The following is an 18,943-nucleotide window of genomic DNA, read 5'->3' as shown; positions in this document are numbered from 1 at the left end:
GAATTAATAAAAGATCAGACACCAGTGCTATAGTTATGCTCTGAAGAAAAAATAAGATGGATTCATAGGCTAAGATACCTAAGAAAATGAAGTGTAGCAGGGATCAAGAAACACCCCAGTGGTTATTATAGGGAGTAGAATCAGTCTACTTAAATTATTATGACTCAGTTGGGACAGAAACCCTCTTCTCAGCACTAAAATAGCTAAAGTTGCAGGTCTTAGGAATCTAGAGTTGATGGAGATACTAAAGGCAAGGGAAAGTCCAGCAAGATCTATACAAAGGAAAAATGAAGATGATGTGATCGCTGCTCACAAATGGTTGGTTTGTCATCTGTCCCGTGCCACTGACATTCTCCCACGGGTTAGTCTCCCTCAGAGGCTTGAGGCAAATGCTGCCTTAATGGAGACAGGAGGAGGAGAAGCAGCAGGTAGACAATTAATTCTGGATGTCTGAATCTTCTGGTAAATTATTTGCTAGGGATTTTTGTGTCTGTCTGAAGTTAAGGACAGTTGACCTTGTGCTGTATGATCCTTCTAGCACTGGGCAGGGAAATAACTTTTTGCTATAACCAGATTTCTTCCTTTTCTCCCTGAAAATTGAGTGCTTCTGCTGGCTTGGTTTATTTTGTTCTGCTTTAAACCTAACTGAAATCTCAGGCAATATTTTAGTTTTGTCTCCCTTATCTCATTGTACCAATACCGATGGTTTGTTCCCATTGTTGTACTGCAAGTCCACAATGCAAAGCTGTATAACAGGCATATTGTTCAGTGGAGCTGTCCGTGGTACCTAATACCATTTAACTTGCTTTGCACTTGAAGCCCCTGTACAGAAATAATTGCAAGCCTCAACTGATTCATCCTCTTGCTTACCACAGTAATTTTCCACAACTGGGAAGCCACTTTTGTAGGCTTCATATTTCTTAGGATACGTTTATTCCTTTATAACTTTCTACAGTTGCAGTTGTCAGTGTACACTGATTGCTAGTTCAAATCTTTTTGACATTGTTTTCTTACAAACAGGCAGAATGATATTAGTAATAGGTTTTTCTATTTTCGTCTGGTATGTGACTAATTTTTTAGTTTTCACAGAATAAGATGTATCCAAAAATGTTTCTTCTATCTGTGAAAAAAAAAAATGAAAAAGAAAAAAGGAGGATTTTCTGATTAAAATAATATATGTAAAATTTTAATTTGCTTGAAAAATAAGTGTAAAAGATATGGATAAAAATTCCAACACAAAGGGTTATGCAAATATATTTATATATTATTCAAATACTTGAATGGGAGATATCTGTAGTAGCTTAAAGGGAGGCTATAAATGACCAATACTAGAGAGTCAATATATATAGCTTGTTCAATATTTTCAATCTGCTACTTTTATGTAATGTTTTTTTTCCATGTCTGGCAGTATTGACAAATAAAAATCTATAAATTTCAAAAGACGTAATATGTACAGCTTAAATATAATGTTTGAAAAGAAAACAGGATGCCGAGGTGCATGTGTTTATTCCAGTGCTGCTGGAATAAATGAGTTAATGAATAGAGATCACACTTTACAGCTATAGGTTCCACAGGAAAGCAAACTGAAGTTTTCTAGTTTTTGATACACAGAAGGTATATAGGAAATAACTTGGGTTATGCCAGGGTCTGGGTAGTTCTGTAATAATCAGGAAAATCTGTGAAATCATAAAGGTGTTGTAGCAATCTGTTTTTAATTTAAAAGAAGCAAAATAAATTGATTTAAATATCACAGGAAAAATTAAGAACTGTATTCACATTGAGTTGGATTAAAATCACTTTTTTAGTTAAAAATGTTGTGATATTAAGATACATCCATCAGTATTACTTATGTCCTTGAAATCTTCAGACTGGGCTATGTTTGAACAAACTAGGCCATGTTGTTATTTTTAATATACTGGGACCTGTTATATGAGTAGTTTGCTTTGTGATAGATGGAAAGAATTGAAGACGGAGGATGCAATTTTTCTTATTGTTGACACTGTTTGTTCTGTTATAGCATTGCAGAGCAGGTAAGAGAACAAAATGTTGCAACTATGAGAAACTGCAAAAAAAGTGGTGTCACATTAGGCCATATTCTATTCGGTGTAGAGGTGAATTAAAAAGTTGCTTGACTGAGTATTGTCTTCACATTTGTATGCTACATCAGTATGGATATTAATATATTACCATGGCATTCAGTGGCGTGTGCTGCAAAATCAATGTGCATGTTTTTGGACTCAGAGTTGAATGTTATGTGTTTAACCTGAAGCATTACAGTTAGCATGCAGTAGCAGTAGAATTTTTGCGGGGAAAAAAGTGTCTCTTTTTCTCCCTGCAGTATTTCTAAATCAGTTCTAAAGTTAAATTGAATTAATATATTAATAAGAAGCAACTCTGTAAATTGGGCTAGAAACACAAACTAGACCTCTGGTCATGCCCTTCACAGTTCAATGCTGAAATGGCTTTCATCATAATTTTGTGTCACTTTATAAAGAGATAAGAAATATCAGTTTGAAGGGATATGGCCCATTTTACAATTATATCTCACTGGAAAAAAAAAAATGGGAAAGTGGTGTTCGTTTTTCTTTTCTGATTATTATTAATCAGGTGAATATGTTTAAAAAACCACAAGGATTAGTATGATTGCAAAGTATCTGCATTTGAAGATGATGCTGCTTATCTAAGTAATTTTTAATATGATTAAATTGACAAGGTCAGCTCTCACCTGCACCATTAATATATAATTTATTTCAATGCTTTTAAGCCGCAGGGTGTTTTTGTCATGAGCCGGCCCTGGCTGAACACTAGTTGGCCACCAAAGCTACTCTGTCACTCCCCTTCTCAGATGGACGGGGGGAAGAAAATAGAATGAAAGGCTCATGGGTCAAGATAAGTACAGGGAGAGATCAGTTGCCACTTATGGGCAAAACAGACTCAGCTTGAGGAAATAACTGTATTCACCAATTAAATCAGAGCAGGGCAATGAGAAGGCAACCCAAATCTTAAAACACCTTCCCTCCACTGCTCCCTCCTTCCTAGGCTTTTCTGTACTCCTGAGCTCTCTAAATCTCCACCTCCAGAGATACAAGCAGATGGAGAATTGGGGCTCTGATTAGTGCATCACATGTTGTCTCTGATGCTCCTTCTTCCTCAGAGCAAGGACTACTCACACTCTTTCCCTGCCCCAGGATGGGGTCATTCCCATGGTGTGCAGTTTGGGAACAGGTTACTCCATCATGGAGACACAGGTGCTGCCAGCCAAGCTGCTCCAGCATGGGCTCCTCTCTCCATGGAGCCACTGGTCCTGCCAGGACTGTGCTCCAGCACAGACTTCCCACCAGGCCACAGCTTTTTTTGGGCATTTCCCTGCTCTGGAGTGAGATCTTCCATGGGCTGCAAGGGAATCAGCTGCCTCACCATGGTCTGCACCAAGGGCTGCAGGGGAATCTCAGCTCTGGCACCTGGAGCACCTCCTGCCCCTCCTTCTGCACTGACCTTGGTGTCTGCAGGGCTGTTTCACTCACATATTCTCGCTCTTCTCTCTCTCATTTCAATGACACAGGTTTTCATTCTCCTTCTTAACCATATTATCCCAGAAGCTCTCCCAGTGATGGCTCAGTGGGAACATCTTGGAGCTGAACTGGAGATGAACTTGGAATTATATTTGATATATCACAGCACAGGTAGCAGTGGCAAGAATCTGGAATTACTGTGGTAACCTGAGGTGTGAAGTTTCTAAGCCACTGAAATATAAGTAGACTATTGCTTTTTAAAGGCTAGCAGCATAGACAGACTTTGTGTAGGTAAAATAATGAAATTTCCACTTTTATGACTTTTATGACTTGTCTTCTAAAGGATGGATTTCTCCCTTCGAGAGACAAGAGGCATGGTCAAGGGATAAAGTCTGGAAGACATTAAAACTTTCAAATAAATCTGGGACTCTTGCTGACTTAGAAGTTTTTGGCAGAGTATAAGAAGTTGTATATCTCCGCTTATTTTGTTAAAATATATAATTGTGAAGTAGCATTTTATCCAACATTCTTTGTACTATCAGTCATGGATAGTATGAAATAGTATAAAAAACCTGGGGAAATACTGGCCCTCCTAACTGAAAAGCACCAAAATATAGAAAAAAAAAAGTAATACAGAGAGCAGGATGGAACAGTAGTTTCTTAAGGCTCTCCAACAAAACAATTTGCATACCAAATCAAGCATAATGTTTATATTCTTTATAAACTTTTTATATAAAATGTGGATTAAACCTCAATTCTATTTATATTTTTTTAAGTGAGAATTAAATCTCCTTTTTATTTTACATTCTTTATTGTATATTCAGAAAACAGGCCTGTAGCAATTTTCCTTTGGTTCCTCATGTACAGCTGATACACCAAACCAGTAATACTGGCAACAGAAACCCAGATCTGCTTTATAGACAAAATATGCCCAGAGCCTACTGTCACCTCTTTCAAAGGCTGTTCTTGAACAGAGCTGATAGTAATATTCAAGCCTTTATAATTTCTTTAATTTATGCTAAGAAGAAAATGCTTTGCCAAAAATTATTGTGCTCACCATAGCAAACACTGACTCTTTTCACTGTTCTTCACCTTTTCCATCTCCATCAGCCATCCGGCATTTCCACAATTCATAATAATAACACATAGTTATTAACCAACATAGTGCACACCAAGCAACAAAGATTTTTATAGTTGTTTGTCACAAAAAAGTTAGGAAACATCACATACTCTTTGTTGTTTGTTTGAATCCTACCAAAGTGCCAGTAATGTGTGTCCAGATTAAATCACTGGGGTTTAACTGCCTAGAAAATGAATTTCTTCCTTATTTCTAATAGAATATTGAACAGAGGTACATACTCTTAATGGGTAAATTCATTCTGGTAACCAAATGTTAGCAAATTGTTTTGGGGATAGTTTTCCACCAGATGTTTTCACAGTTCTCTGATTTATATTGTTGCATCTGAGTAGACACTCTTATGTCAACCTTATGGTTTTATGTAATTTAAAGCAGAAGAGACATTTATGTAAGTGACTGAAGATTATAACATAAATGTTGAATTTAAGACTACAGTTTTCTTAAAGTGGTGCATAGTAACTTTAAATGTTTTTTGGATCTGTACCTTACACTACATGAAGAAGAGGCAATATATTATTTTTCTCTTAAAACATTTTGTGGCCATTAATTTTTCTGACAGAAATTAGCTAATTTGTGGTATTTCTTCATGTTGCTGCAGGGCTTTTCCATAAAAATAAATGATTGTTAAGTATATTTGTCCAGCACAATGAAAAGAACAAAGTATTCCTGAGACTGCTCATAGAATGGTTTCTCACTAAATTTATCAGTAAAATGCTATTTCTGTCAATGACAAGTGGAAATGAGGTTGCAGAAAGAGACATATAGTCAAATTACCTGAGAAATGACAAAAAAAAACAAATTTGTGCCATTCAGGTATCCTCTTAAGTAAAAAGGCAAGGCTTCTGCTGAATCTTTAATTTGCATAATATGGGAAAAGTAATAAAATTTTAAAAGGATTTATTTAACATTCTCATCCACTCAATTAGTTTTCTTTTTGTGTGTGTGTTTTAATTTATATTACCAATCAATCTAAACAAAGAATTTATCTTTTTTTCATATTGCTTAGTCAGTTGTCATGAGCATCAAGAAAGGCATCAGGATAAAAGGTGGCAATTAGAAATGTGATGATGCAATGTATTTGAAATTACTTGGCAGATTCTTTAATCAATTATACAAGTTATTTTGTCTACAAAAAGTTTAAACCTGGTTTCTTGGGGAAAACCAGCATAAACTGTAATTAACTCTTCATAATATTGGTGATGGTTGATTAAGCAAGTTTGTAGGATGCTATCACAATATAGATCTTGAGCAGTTAACAAGCATCCATTAAAAAAGACCAAAATACTACTGATGCTTAAGTTAAAATGTCCTAAAAACCCAAAGCTCCATAACTTTTTAATATTAATATACTGTTTACACAGTAGAGGCTTAAAATTAAGGGGAGGTAACTTACTTCAGAGTCTCTGTCCTATTAAATTGTCTGAAACTAAGACCCTTTTTATATTTACATATTTCTTATGCAGTTGATGAAGCTGTATGTTATAGGATGGGATTTAACGAAATATGAGAGTTTCGTTAGTTTTACTTGTTCACAGCAAGTTAGGGCTGTGGGCAGCAGTCTAAACAAAAAAAGAAGGCACAGTCAGGGCTTTGAGAAGAAACCAAGTTGGTGGTCATATTGTTCACATCCATTTTATTATTTAGGCAAAACACCCTGAATCAATAGGGATACCTTGCTGCTTTTGAAATGTGCGTGTTACAAGATGATTCACAAAGAATCAGCCTGGCCCACATGAAGTAAAGGCACCTCTAAGTATCCTAAACTGTTCTTTTCTGGACTTTGATACATGAAAGTGTCTCCAAAGTCCTTGTGCACAGTTGTGTAGAAATGTGTGCAGTGTAATTCTTAGATGTCATTAATCTGAGCATCATTGAGAGTGCTGTTAAAAACCTGACTTCAAAGCATTTACTGCTTGTCCATATCTAGGAGAAAGTTCCTTTGGTTCCTTGAATGATCCAGTTTCTTAAAAATAAATGTATTGTGAAAAGAATATTAAAAGAAAAAGAGCTGCATAACTTTGAAAGCAAACTTTCATGGGTAGAAGTCTAAAAGGGTAAGGATAAAGTATACATAAAGTATTTCTCTTTGCAGTGGTTTACAGCAATCATGTGAGTAGGACTAGATCTAAGATCCCCTGTAAAGCACTTTTTAGTTAATCTAAATCCCCAATCTTTGGTTGTAGTTAGGGGATGGCAATCCACAGGACTGATAAGCAGAGGGTATAAAATAATAGAGGAAGTAATAAAATGACAATGCATAATAGAATCCCTGAAAAATTAAAATGAAAGTAATAAAATGAAAAGCAGCATGGGAAGGAAATTAGATGAGAGGGAAGATAGATGTATTTTACTGTTAGGTATTCCCTGAGAAAGGCTGAGGGAATTGGGATTGTTCCGCTTGGAGAAGAGAAGGCTCCAGAATGACCTTAGTGTGGTCTTTCAGTACCTTAAGGGAACTTACAAGAGTGGGATTTTTTCCAACAATATGTAGTGACAGGACATAGGGGGATGGCTTCAAACTGAGAGCAGGTTGAAATTGGATATTAGAAAGAAATTCTATACTGTGAGGGTGGTGAGGCACTAGAACAGGTTGGCCAGAGAAGCTGTGGATTCTCCAACTCTGGATCATTTCAAGGCCAGGTTGGATAAGGCTTTGAGCAACCTGGTCTAGGGTAGGGAGCCACTACCCATGGCAAGGAGCTGGAACTAGTTCATCTTTAAGGTCACTTCCAGTTGAAACCAGCCATGATTCATTGCATTCTTGTTCTCTCTCCTTTTTGGGGGATTCCTACTTTGTATTTAGGGTACAAACTGAAATCTCTTGCCAAGCTGGTACCAGGAATGCCTGTAGATTTTAGGGTCTCTCAGGCCTTTAATTTTCTTCAGAAAGCATCACACAATACAGTTGGAATGTATTCCCTAAAAGATAATGGCACACAACTTCATCAACTTAGCCAAAATGAGCTGTGATTTGCTTAATCGTTATCTTAAGAACAGCTTTGCAAGCTTTATTACAATAAGATTATATTGATGCAGAAACCTCTGAGTGTTTGGAGGTAGAAATGAAAGTGTTCTTCATGCACTTAGGGACATTGAAGTAATGCTGGATGTGTCAAGTTAACTCCTTTGAGAACTTTCCAGTTTTTTCCTTTCTTTCCTCATTTCTTTTTTTCTTATGTTGCATTCAATATATGTCATAAAGCAGCAGTTCTTGTGTTTTCATTAGGCAGTTGTTTCTAGAAAGTGCAAATGAAAACTAAAATTCATACCAGTAGTGAACTAGGCCACAGTTTTCAGGCTGATTGTGGGCAAATCCCCTGATATTGCAGAGACAGCTTTTTTGACTTTCATTAATATTTTGCCCTGTGCTTTTAACAATTTTTTTCCTTTTTTTTTCTTTTTTTTCTTTTTTTTTTTTTCCTGTTCCACTTGGAAATTTTCTGAAGAATTCTTTATTTGTTTAAATCTTGGAAAATAACAAATAAGTGATTTAATCAAAGATGCATCATAAGAATGCTTTGGCAGTTTTATGTTATTATATTTAATTAGTTGAAATCATTATCAAAGTTTAAAACCCTTTGTATGAGAGGTAAAAGTTCTTTAATATGCTCTTTCTTCAATTTTTAATTCGAGAGATTATTTAAACCTTAATTTAATAGTTAACCATCTCCTTCTTATACTTGGGAATCACAAGAAAGAAAAATTAAAGTGATGGGTATTTCCTATAGCTCCTGCTTCTCTCAGTAGCTAGAAATGCAATATGTTTAAAACAAATAATGCATAAAAGTATCTTATTCAAAATTGTGATTAATTCTGTGTGTGGGAATATAGAATCATAGAAGAGTTTGGTTTGGAAGAGAGCTTTAAGTTTCATCTAGCCCAATGTCCCTGCAATGAATAGGAACATCTTCCACTAGAGCAGGTCACTCAGGGCCCTGTCCAACCTGACCTTGAATATTTCCAGAGATGCATAAAAATGTAATTTTTAATTAAATTTGTTGGCTCACTCTGTTCATAAAATGATTAGAAACTCTATAACTTCACGTGTAAGTATCTCCAGTGGCTTCTGAGTAAGCTGGGAATCCAAAGCACAGTGTGACATTTTGCTTTGTCATTTCTATAGGAAGAGGTGGAAGTTTGAGTGAAGGTGCCTGAAATATATGCACAGTCAATATTTCTTCTGGAAATCCAAAAACCATAAGGCCATGGGAGGCAAGGTTGTGCAGCCTCACAGCACTTTGCCCTCAGGGAATTGGGTGGCAAGGGTGGAGGGGATGTCAGTAGGAAACTATAGCTGCTGGCAAACTTTAGATACTAATATAAGTTATGAAAAGCATAATTGTGGTAATAACTCTGGGAAGAGCATGTGAAAATGTGGCTTTGAGTAAAACAGTTACAAAAAAATTTGTTCTTTTCATAAAAAATGCTTTAAAAAATATCTTAGTGTCTTCATGGGAGGAATTGTTTTGTGCAGTATCCATTACCAACAAAAATCTTTTTCATGGGCTGTTGAATCCAGACAAACTTCATCAAGACATCAGTGTCTCTGTTTAATCATATGAAAAGTGTTAAATGCTTAGAGTACTTGGGGAAAAAAATCTCAGATTGAGTTCTGTATGGTGATCTGAAATGCAGATGACTAGAAGGCTTCTCTCAGGTTCTGGTGGGAGTTCACACTTCTCCTTCCTACACATCTTGTGCAAGGTTTCCATTCCAGCATTAGGGACCTTAAGTTCTAAGACCACCCCTGCCATTGAGCTAGCTATTTTCTTTTTTATTTTGTAAGTAAGGTTTATTACATAATATGTCACAAGATAAATGAGAAAATTCCTTTGTTTAACTCTGTGTCAATTGAAATATGTGTGGAAATCATGGACTAGTTGCTGTTTTGTGTTTATGTATGCTGGGGGAGGGAGAAAACCTAATTTAGAATGCTGTGAGCACAGGAAAAAGTCTCAGAGTATTTGAATGAGCTTTTGCTTAGCATTTCACTTTATAGTACTTTACGGACTGGTTGTTGTTTCTGTCATTTAGAAAAGTGGATGCTAAGTAGACAACAAGTAATTTCTACAAATTTTACTTCTAAAACATCCAGAGTTCCAGAAGTAGAATTTCCGTTCTTTGTTCTCCTTGCTTTGATCTCCTATTCCAACAGAACAGGCCTCTGCATATAACTAGAAGCTTTGTTCTGAGTTATTTTTCAGTTAAGTGGTATGGATCTTAACTTCACACAGATGCACACAGTTGCACAAAGATCTCAAATGCCTGGCTGGAAGTAAGCCACTTGCCGTAATATATTTTTCTGAAACTATACATTGTTATGATTTACCCATGTAATGCTCCCTACTGAACAATTCAAAAGCTCTAGTGCTAAAATCAATATGAAATACAGTGAATATGTGCTAAAACTAGGTACTCATTTTAAGCTGGGCATTACCAAAAGAGAAGTGTGTAGTGGATAGACCTATTCAAATTTGCAAGAGTAGACAATATTTGCATTTAGACAAGTGACCTTGCCATTGCTGATATTTATTTCTATTAGCGAAATCATGTACCTGGCAAAAATAGTCAAAAGTTGAGCCAGGTATTATTGTATTAATGTGCATTGCAGAAAGAAAATAAAATCTTATACCTCAAGGTAAGAGGCTTTATGTGTCTATTCTGGGTATTAGTAAAATCTTGCAGTTTCTGCTACAAAGGTATCTTTAAAATCTTACACATTCCACAGGTGAAGCAAAGTGTGCTGGGACACTGTGAAGCAGCAGGGTGCTTGAGGCAGCATGACTGGATTGTCATGTAGCTTGCAAGGATCCTGCAGAAAAACATTTCTCATCCTATCAAAACATAATAAAATTGGATGCAGATTACTGTCATGTTATGCTCATCACAGCTACTTCTTACCCTGAAACTGTGGGGCTTCAAAATAATTTGGGGGGAAAAAAACCAAAACAAAACAACAATCAGCGGAACAGTTTTTACTGAGAGGAATCTAAGAAAGGAATAATTTGGCGATGGGTGTGTGTGTCCTGTGACAACCTAAAAGAAATTGCAAGAAAACCAAACAGAAAGTGTAATAAAAACAAGCTAAATCTCAACAGTGGAAACCTCTGCTTCAGCTACAATTCCTTGTCCAGGACTGTGGGTAAACACCACAGTGACCTGCTGACACTGACCCTTGTGCCCCAAGCTCTGCTGGTGTTGTGTTCAAACTGTCCCTGTAAAATTTGTGCAAAAACTGGCACAGAACATTCAACTGACTCAATGCAATTTAATGAATTAGTAGCTGGCAACTGAGTTGGATCATGTTAGAACAAGTAAACTTCCAGAATGCTTCAGTTTGTGAACTTCAATTATAACCTCCTGACCAAATACATATATTTTAAAAATCATAAGGAGTAGTCATGTTCATCTTTCACATTCCTGGAAATGTTGTATCCTACCAGTTTTAACTGTTTCATGGACAAATTTTGTTTAATGTTAGTATACAGGTTTACTGACTTGCTCTGCAATTTATATTATGCATTTAGAAAGAGAAAGTGGACATATGATTTTGTTCTGGAGTATGATATGCTAAAGTATTTGGTTTCCTCCAAAAAAATTAGATTCAGCATTTTACTTGAAAGCCTTTGTATGTAGATAGAATTCAGACACACTTCCTGAGGTTGTGAAAATCTGTCATAAGTATGAATACCACAGTGTAGATTGTTTGTTTTATTTCAGTTCCTGCTTATTTTAGCAGTAAAGTGTTGACAATTATTTTACACTTTTTTTGCTTATGATTCCGAGGATTCAAGGGAAAAATACTCATGATCTACTGAGGACTAAAACTATGAAAATATTGACTATTTATAAAGATGAACTTGCTTCAGCAGGCATACAGTGCTACAATCTAAGCTGCAGATTCAGAATTGTGTTGTTTTTAAACATGAGGTAAGGTAGCTACAGGAATACTGTAGGAAAAATTATTTTATTTTATCAGAAAAAATACACAAAAAATTAATCCCAGTGAATTTAGTAAAACTTGAGATTGGCCCATATTGGTTATTTTTGGTAGCTTTTAATTCTGTGCGCAAGTAGAAATATTGCAATACTTTTTCTTAGAAGTGTAGCTCCCCACAAGTCCCATTAAAAAAAAAAAAAAATCAACCAACAAACTCCAAACCAAACCTAAAGACAACAGCAACAACAACAGCACCTACCTACCTCCCTCCCCCCCAAAAAACCCCAAAGCAAAACCAAAAACCAAACAAACAATCAAAACTGAACCAAAAAACACACGAGTTATTAGGCTTCTCACAATAGGACAAAAAGGTGTTCTTCCATGAAATCAAAAGTTGTACAGACTGCTTTTCTGACATTGCTTATTTGAGTCTATAGCTAATAGGAACTTCATACATTTTGTAGCTGAAATCTTACAGTGCTTTCTAGGCTCTTAAATGTGATATATACCTTTGGAGGTGTAGAAGTACATTTGTTTACAAGGTTTTTACTTATAAATAAATGTGCAGAATATTATTGCAATGCTCTCTAGTAGACATCAATACAGGAGGAGATAAAAGGCTGCAGAGATGTACTGAAAGGTACTTGTTACAAAATAAAGAGATGTCTTTGTCTACTCGTCCTGGATTTTTCCTTTGGAACTCAGACAGCAAAAATTTTCACCCCTTTCCCTCTGGCCAGTATGTGATGAAGCATTTTTTTTATGCTTCCTTATGAAGAAGTGAATGTGTTGGGTATTTTGCAGGAGCTTCAGGATGGCATTGGGCAGCAGCAAACTGTTGTCAAAACACTGAATGCAACTGGTGAAGAGATTATTGGGCAGTCATCAACAGCAGATGCCAGGGTGCTGAAGGAAGAGCTGGAAAGTTTGAATAACCGGTGGAAAGAGATCTGCAGACAGCTGGTAGAGAAAAAAAAGAGGTAGGTTAAAAGAGAGTTAAAATATTGTGAAATTATTTTTAGCTATTTTATATTTGATTCTGGCTTGAAATTTCAAAGGTGCTGTCAATGTGTAGAGTCTGCAAGTATAAAAGGAATTATCAATAATTAAATTTTGCATCCTATAAATTATTCATACATATAATTTGCTTAATTCTTTTCTACCTACTCCTGTCAGTGACCACCATTCCCTTCCATACTCCATTTTTTTTATATTTTAACTCTATGTGCTTAAAAAATACCAAACAAGCATACATAACTGCTCAATTTTAAAGTGGAACAGTACAGAATTTACAACTGGTTTATAATCTTTCTATTTGACTGTGTGTCATTAAAGCACGTCTCTGTAATACTAATAGTACCTTGGTTAATTTGTACAGGTAATCCTAATCTAGTTGATCTATCAAAATAAATGTCATTAGCATCTAGATTTCATAGGCTGGATTAAAAAGTATGGATTTATCAATTTAATATTATATATGATCACTTCTAAATCAATTTGTTTTTTTTTATAGAGAATGTTTTTCTCAGCTCAGAAAGTGTTTGAGTTGCAGGTAATACAAAAATAGCTTTGTACGTTTAAAAAGAAAATTTCCAGTGTAAAGAAAAAAGGTTGCTGTTAAGATAGGTTTTATTAAAGACCATATTCTTAATTTAGATGCTAGGCCTAAGTGGATATGCCATTCTGCTTTAAAATGTAGTAGAAAATACAGGTAGAGCTTTCTTCATGCATGGTTTTGTTAAATGGCAGCATATTCCTTATAGCGATACATTAATGAGTGCTGGAGATGTACTGGAAGAACTGGTAGTGTGCAACAGGTTTTTTTTTACTTCTGATGTGACATGTATCATTTCTCTGTTCAGAGCCATGGGGTTGAGAAAGTTGTGAAAACATTGACTAGTGTCATAAGGGAGTGTCCTGAAGGGTTATTACTGACTCTAATCATGATTAAAGTTTCACCTGGAACATGTGGTCAGTCATTGGAGCAGGCTGCCCAAGGAAGTGGTTGAGTCACCATAGAACCATAGCATGGTTAAGATTGGAAGGGAACTTAAAGTTCATTAAGCTCCAACCCCCTTGGCATAGACAGTGAATCTTCTACTAGATTCGGTTTCTCAGAGCCTCATCCAGCCTGGTTTTGAAAACTTCGGGTGATTTGTACTCTACAGTCTCTCTGGACAACCTGTATCAGTGCTGCAAAATTCAGAAGCAAATAATTTATTCTTAATATCTAATCTAAACACTCTTTTATCTTAAGGCAATTCTCCTTTGTCCTGTGGAACATGTCCTTGGGAAAAGTCCCTTTCCTGTACTCCCCTTTAGGTACTGAAAAGTGCTACAAGGTTTCCCAGTGGTATTTAAAAGTCATGTAGATGTGTCACTTGGGGACATGGTTTAGGGGTGGGAGTGCTCTGTTAAAGGTTGAACTCAATGATCCTGAAGGCCTTTTCCAGCCTAAATGATTGCTCTAAAAGAAGGAGTTGCAGCAAGTAATCTACAGCCTTCAGAAGCTTCAGGGATATTTTCAATAATTCTTTCTGCTGTATTTCCAGGTGTTGATGGTATTGTTATTTGTTACACAAGGGAGTCCTTGGCCTTTATTTGTCGCATAAAAAGCTGTTCTTTTGTACATTGGAAACCAATCTGTGTTTCCAAGCATTAACTTGTTATGTAAGTGCAAACACTTACAAAACAATAACACATCATTTTAACAGCCCTCTAATCTGCTTTGGCAACACAGAAGAAATTGACTGGTGGATGAGGTTTGTTTGAGGATATAAAATATGTTCCTGTTCTGGTTAAGATTGTAATTGTTCATTCCTTCGTTTATCAGTAGAAATATCTAACTGAATTTTCTTTTGGTTTAATGCATTGTTAGAATATGACATGGAATTTCTTGACACATTCTACATTTTAAGGAATCTTGTTATTTGTTAAGTGGGAATAACCCAGTTATATTGCCTAGATGAAGATTCTTACATAAACACTTGCACATGCTTTCCTCCTTTTGTTCTGTTTAGTATGTTGACCGATTGGTTTGTTGTCCTCTGGAATGACAGCTTGTGTGATTTAGAGGAAAATGATTGCAGAGACATCAGTTGGTGAAGTTGGTGTAAATAATAGCAAGCAATCACCAGGAAGAATACAGATAGTATTGTGTTAAATTGATATAAATGTTTCTGGTGTACTTTAGTGAGACTTATGTGCATCAGGATGCTTCTATTCACCTCCCAGTCTTGGCTATATCAGAGCCAAGGAATGCTTTGTGTTCCCATGTCTTGGAACACACAGCCTACCCTAGCTTCTGCCACCACATGTGGTGTTTTGTTTTGTTTTGTTTTCTTCATCTTTTTACTCCTCTAGAATGGATTTTCAAGGGAAAGAAGCCTAACTGGCAGGAAAAAGTGATGGGTTCTAAGTAGATCTCAATTACTGATGAACCTGGGCATGAAAAGACCATAGGTTTAACAGCTGCCCAGTCTTTATATAGCATGGTGTCATGGGATTTGCATAACTCTTATGCTTTGACATCTTTTAGTCTTTCATTATTTATTTTATTTTGGTTTTGGGTACAGTCAGATTCTCTCTTTTAAAGATTTGAAACCCATGTAATCCAAACTGCTTTAATTTATCCTTAAGATCACAGCATAAGGCTAACAAAAGTTGAAGGAAGTGACCTCTACTTACAGTCCAAAGAGCTAATATAGTCATGACATTGCCCAATGCATATGTAGGTCAATTTAAAGTATATCAATAGAATATAAATTATAATAAATATGAGTCAATCGACATATTTTGATTTTTCTTTTTCAGAATAGCCTTAATAGACTATAAAAAGAACCCCCAAAACCAAAAAAAACAACACCCACAAAGTCAGAATGCTTATATTGTGATTCACATAAGTTGTAATAGTCCTTTTAGTCTTTTCTATGTTTCCTAAAAATTAAATTTTCATAGTTAAAAAAATGTTATTTTTAGGACAAGATTCTAAGATTTTTTTTATAGTCAATTTTGAGAATGAGAAAATGGAAGCACATTTTAAGACCATACTGAATGAGAGTGATACTGAAGGGAGAGCAGACTGGGTATAATGCATTTTCATATAATAATTTCAAAGAAAAATAAAATAGATATTAACATTTATAACCTTTTGAAAATCAGAAAAGAAAATGGACTCTAAACTTTAAATAGGTTTCAAGTATTCTTTGGAGTTAATACATTATGCTCTGCTTTAAAATTAATTCTCAGTAGCTCGCAGTAGTGATCAACTGAAATTTTGTTTCGTATTAAATTTTTTTGCTCAGCAGATCTCAAGATAAAGTGGAAGAAATTAGCAACTGAATGGATTCCAGAAATGAAATATGTTAGTGATTTCAGATTTGAGTGTGATGCTGCTAAGTATTATTTGGCAAGGAAACTTCATATATTGTAAGCTCTGCTTTTGCTATTTACTTACCCAGATGAAAGGAATTGATTTTGATAATCCTGCACAATTTTACATGAAGCATTGAACTTTTATGTGGGGCACTGAAAGTCCATTCTAGACATATTTTTCAAGCTGAATTCAAAGATCAGTAGGAGCTGAGGGAAGGAGAGAAGCAATTACAGGAGTAACGGAAAGTGATACAGATATTTTTAGAAGGTGCATGGATGTGAGAAATTTGTTGGAGACATGAGGTGTATGGTGACATTTCCAAGAATGCCAATGACATTATGCCTCAGGTAGTCAAAGGCTGAGCTGATAGTGGAAACTCCAAAACTGAGCAGATGGGCAACAAGTGGCAGATGATCTTGATCAGAGACAAATATGAGGCAAGGCATATTTCAGAAAAACAAATTATCCCATACTTAAATGATGCTGAACTTGTTCAAGCTCCAGAAAGCGATCCTGATCTTATCGCTATCAGTGTTTACAGGCACAAGATAGGGTGGGAGCAAAAGAAAAAGCCATAACATTTTAAGCTGCATCAGTAAGGACATTACAAACAAACAAAAAAATGCTGTTTTCGTGATATCAAACTTTGTGGCGTACTCATGTTTGTTACTGTGTGCAGATCTCTGTGCATGTCAAAGGATATACAGGGCACACAGAAAGTATGCCTGGGGGGAGACAGATAAAACGAGCCAAGGTTTGAAGTGGCTGCACTGTGAGGAGAGACTAAGAAGGTGGGGATCTTCAATCTGGAGAGAAATCTCAGGAGGGACATGACTGAGGTTTACAAAGTTGAACTGATGGATAAACTGAAGGTGGAACAAAATGCTAATGACCTAATTCCTCAGTAGCAGAAGGAAAGATTACTTGCTGGAAATGTAAGAGATAGTATAAAGGATTTAAGATTTACATTATGGTTTCTGAATGTCTTGAGATGTGCTGGCCACAGAAGGATATGGAGGAAAGTAGAATGACTCAGTCCTACAGAATTCTTAACCTAATATCTGTGGATCCTGGGAGAACGTGAGGTGAATGGAGTAAGGAAAATGTCCAGTCTTCTGTGTTCCCCTTAACCACCACCTCCTGTTCCCAATGCTGGTGGCTCCCTGTTGGGCTTTTCTGAAACACCAGGACATTTTTCATGTTCTGGTGCACTGATAATTTTTCTGGCGAGGGGAGGACAAATTCTCCAAAATTGCTTTTTCAGTTTTCCTCAGGCTGTACTGTTAAAAGGTCTACTATTTATTTATAATATTATCACTGCATTGACAAATACCCTGTGAATTCAAAATATTTGCTGTAACCACCATGAACCCTATGGTTTCAAGTTGACTTGAAAAGGGAAGATTTAGGATAGAATTCAGAGTTTCACCGTGATGGTTCAGTTTTCATAAATAATTTTGAAAAAAATATTAAACTACCTGAATAACAAGAACTGTAAACCAGATCAAAACCATGATATCCTATAAATTACTGAAACTGATCATAGGTTCACTGGATGCTAATATTAATCTCAGTGATAGACTGACAGTTTTAATGAATAAGAATTATTTGGACCGCAAAAGGTCAACTTAATTAAAAAGAGACAAGAAAACAAACTAAATCTCAAAACAATTTAAGGAACTGGCACTGCTCTTCAGTAAAAAGGAGCTGGTTTTCAGTTTTAAAAGGTCAAATGCTGATCCCAGGCAAAACACAGTCTTAAAATTGACTTTGAATCTCCTTTCTTTGGTACTGAAGATCAAGAGGTTAAGCTTGAGTTATGTTTGTGTAGGATGTTATCTTCCACTTGCCTTTATCTAAGAATTTCAAAGCTGTAGAAGTTTGAATTCAGTGTTTAAAGTTTCTGTATCTTGCAGTCTAATCCATCCAGCTAAGAATTAGAGGAGAATGTAATTTTAGCACATCTAGTCATTTTATCTTACTGAAAACTTTGAAATAGACCAGGCAGTTGAATAAAGTGGAACTTGATTGAAAGTCTGATACACTGGTAGTTAGCAAATTGGGAATTTAATTGAGTTTTTGTTAACATTTTTGCTACAAAAGACATATTTTGGAAAAGGTGAAATTTGTACCCTAGTACAGTGTTACTCTGAAATGGAGACTTTGGAGACCACAAGAAGTCACAAAAGCCTTCTGAATAGATGCTACTAAGCCCAGACAAAAGAGGGGAAATACAAAGTGTCTGTGTCTCCCTCTTCATACTCCAGCAATCATTTTGAATAGTGAATCTTCTAGATTGCACCAACAGAAGTTTGCTCTGCCTTTTCATCCCCTGAGACACATTATCAGCCACATCATGCTGTGTCTGCTCTGACACATACCACCGGGAAATCTGAGTTTTGGAGGATTTAGAGATGTGGTGGCTTGCCATTAGGGCCACAGTGTGCCACAAGCCCCAGGGCTGTGGCCACAGCTTGGTTCTGCTCTTTCTGCAGCTCGTGGTCCAGGCAGGGATAGCCAAGGGAACGTACATAGGAAGGGAAGAAACATCTCACATAGTCTGGCTCGTAAATGAGGCTCTTGAGAGACTTGTGAGAGTAGTGCTGGTTGGTCTTTTTATTTTTCACTTTTGCTAAAACTTTCTTGTGCAATTTTTGAAAACAGATGCCCAGGAAATAGATTCTTTCAATGTTTCAGAAGTAATCAGTCTGGGGTTTTTTATTCATCACGATCTGACATTTGTTAAAATTAGGTTCAGTTGAATGGCAGAGAATTTTTCATTATTTTAGCAGCAAATACATTTACACTCTTAATGAGTTTGAACCTGCAGACTGCCTGTTCAGATCTCTACCCAAGCGAATTTGAAGTAATCATGGAAAGAATGACAGAACAAAGGCTGTTTACCAGAATAATTCCAAGTACTTTCTTGAATACCAAAATACAAGCTTTCTATTCAAAATAAATTTAACTGTTATAAA

At 36.0% G+C, this 18,943-nt stretch overlaps 1 protein-coding gene across 2 annotated transcripts in view; it reads left to right on the top strand.

Moving 5' to 3' along the window:
- The window catches only part of DMD (dystrophin), a 767,992-nt gene that overhangs the window by 372,181 nt on the left and 376,868 nt on the right, over positions 1–18,943 (top strand). For both annotated transcript variants that reach the window (XM_062488103.1, XM_062488102.1), the window contains one exon: positions 12,395–12,570. In XM_062488103.1, coding sequence (XP_062344087.1) covers positions 12,395–12,570 — 176 coding nt within the window. The remainder of the gene's footprint in view (positions 1–12,394; positions 12,571–18,943) is intronic.

This window comes from Cinclus cinclus, chromosome 2, assembly GCF_963662255.1.
Source record: "Cinclus cinclus chromosome 2, bCinCin1.1, whole genome shotgun sequence".
NCBI lineage: Eukaryota > Metazoa > Chordata > Aves > Passeriformes > Cinclidae > Cinclus > Cinclus cinclus.
The sequence above is the reverse complement of the archived record's forward strand: the minus strand, read 5'-3'. Positions and strand labels throughout refer to the sequence as shown.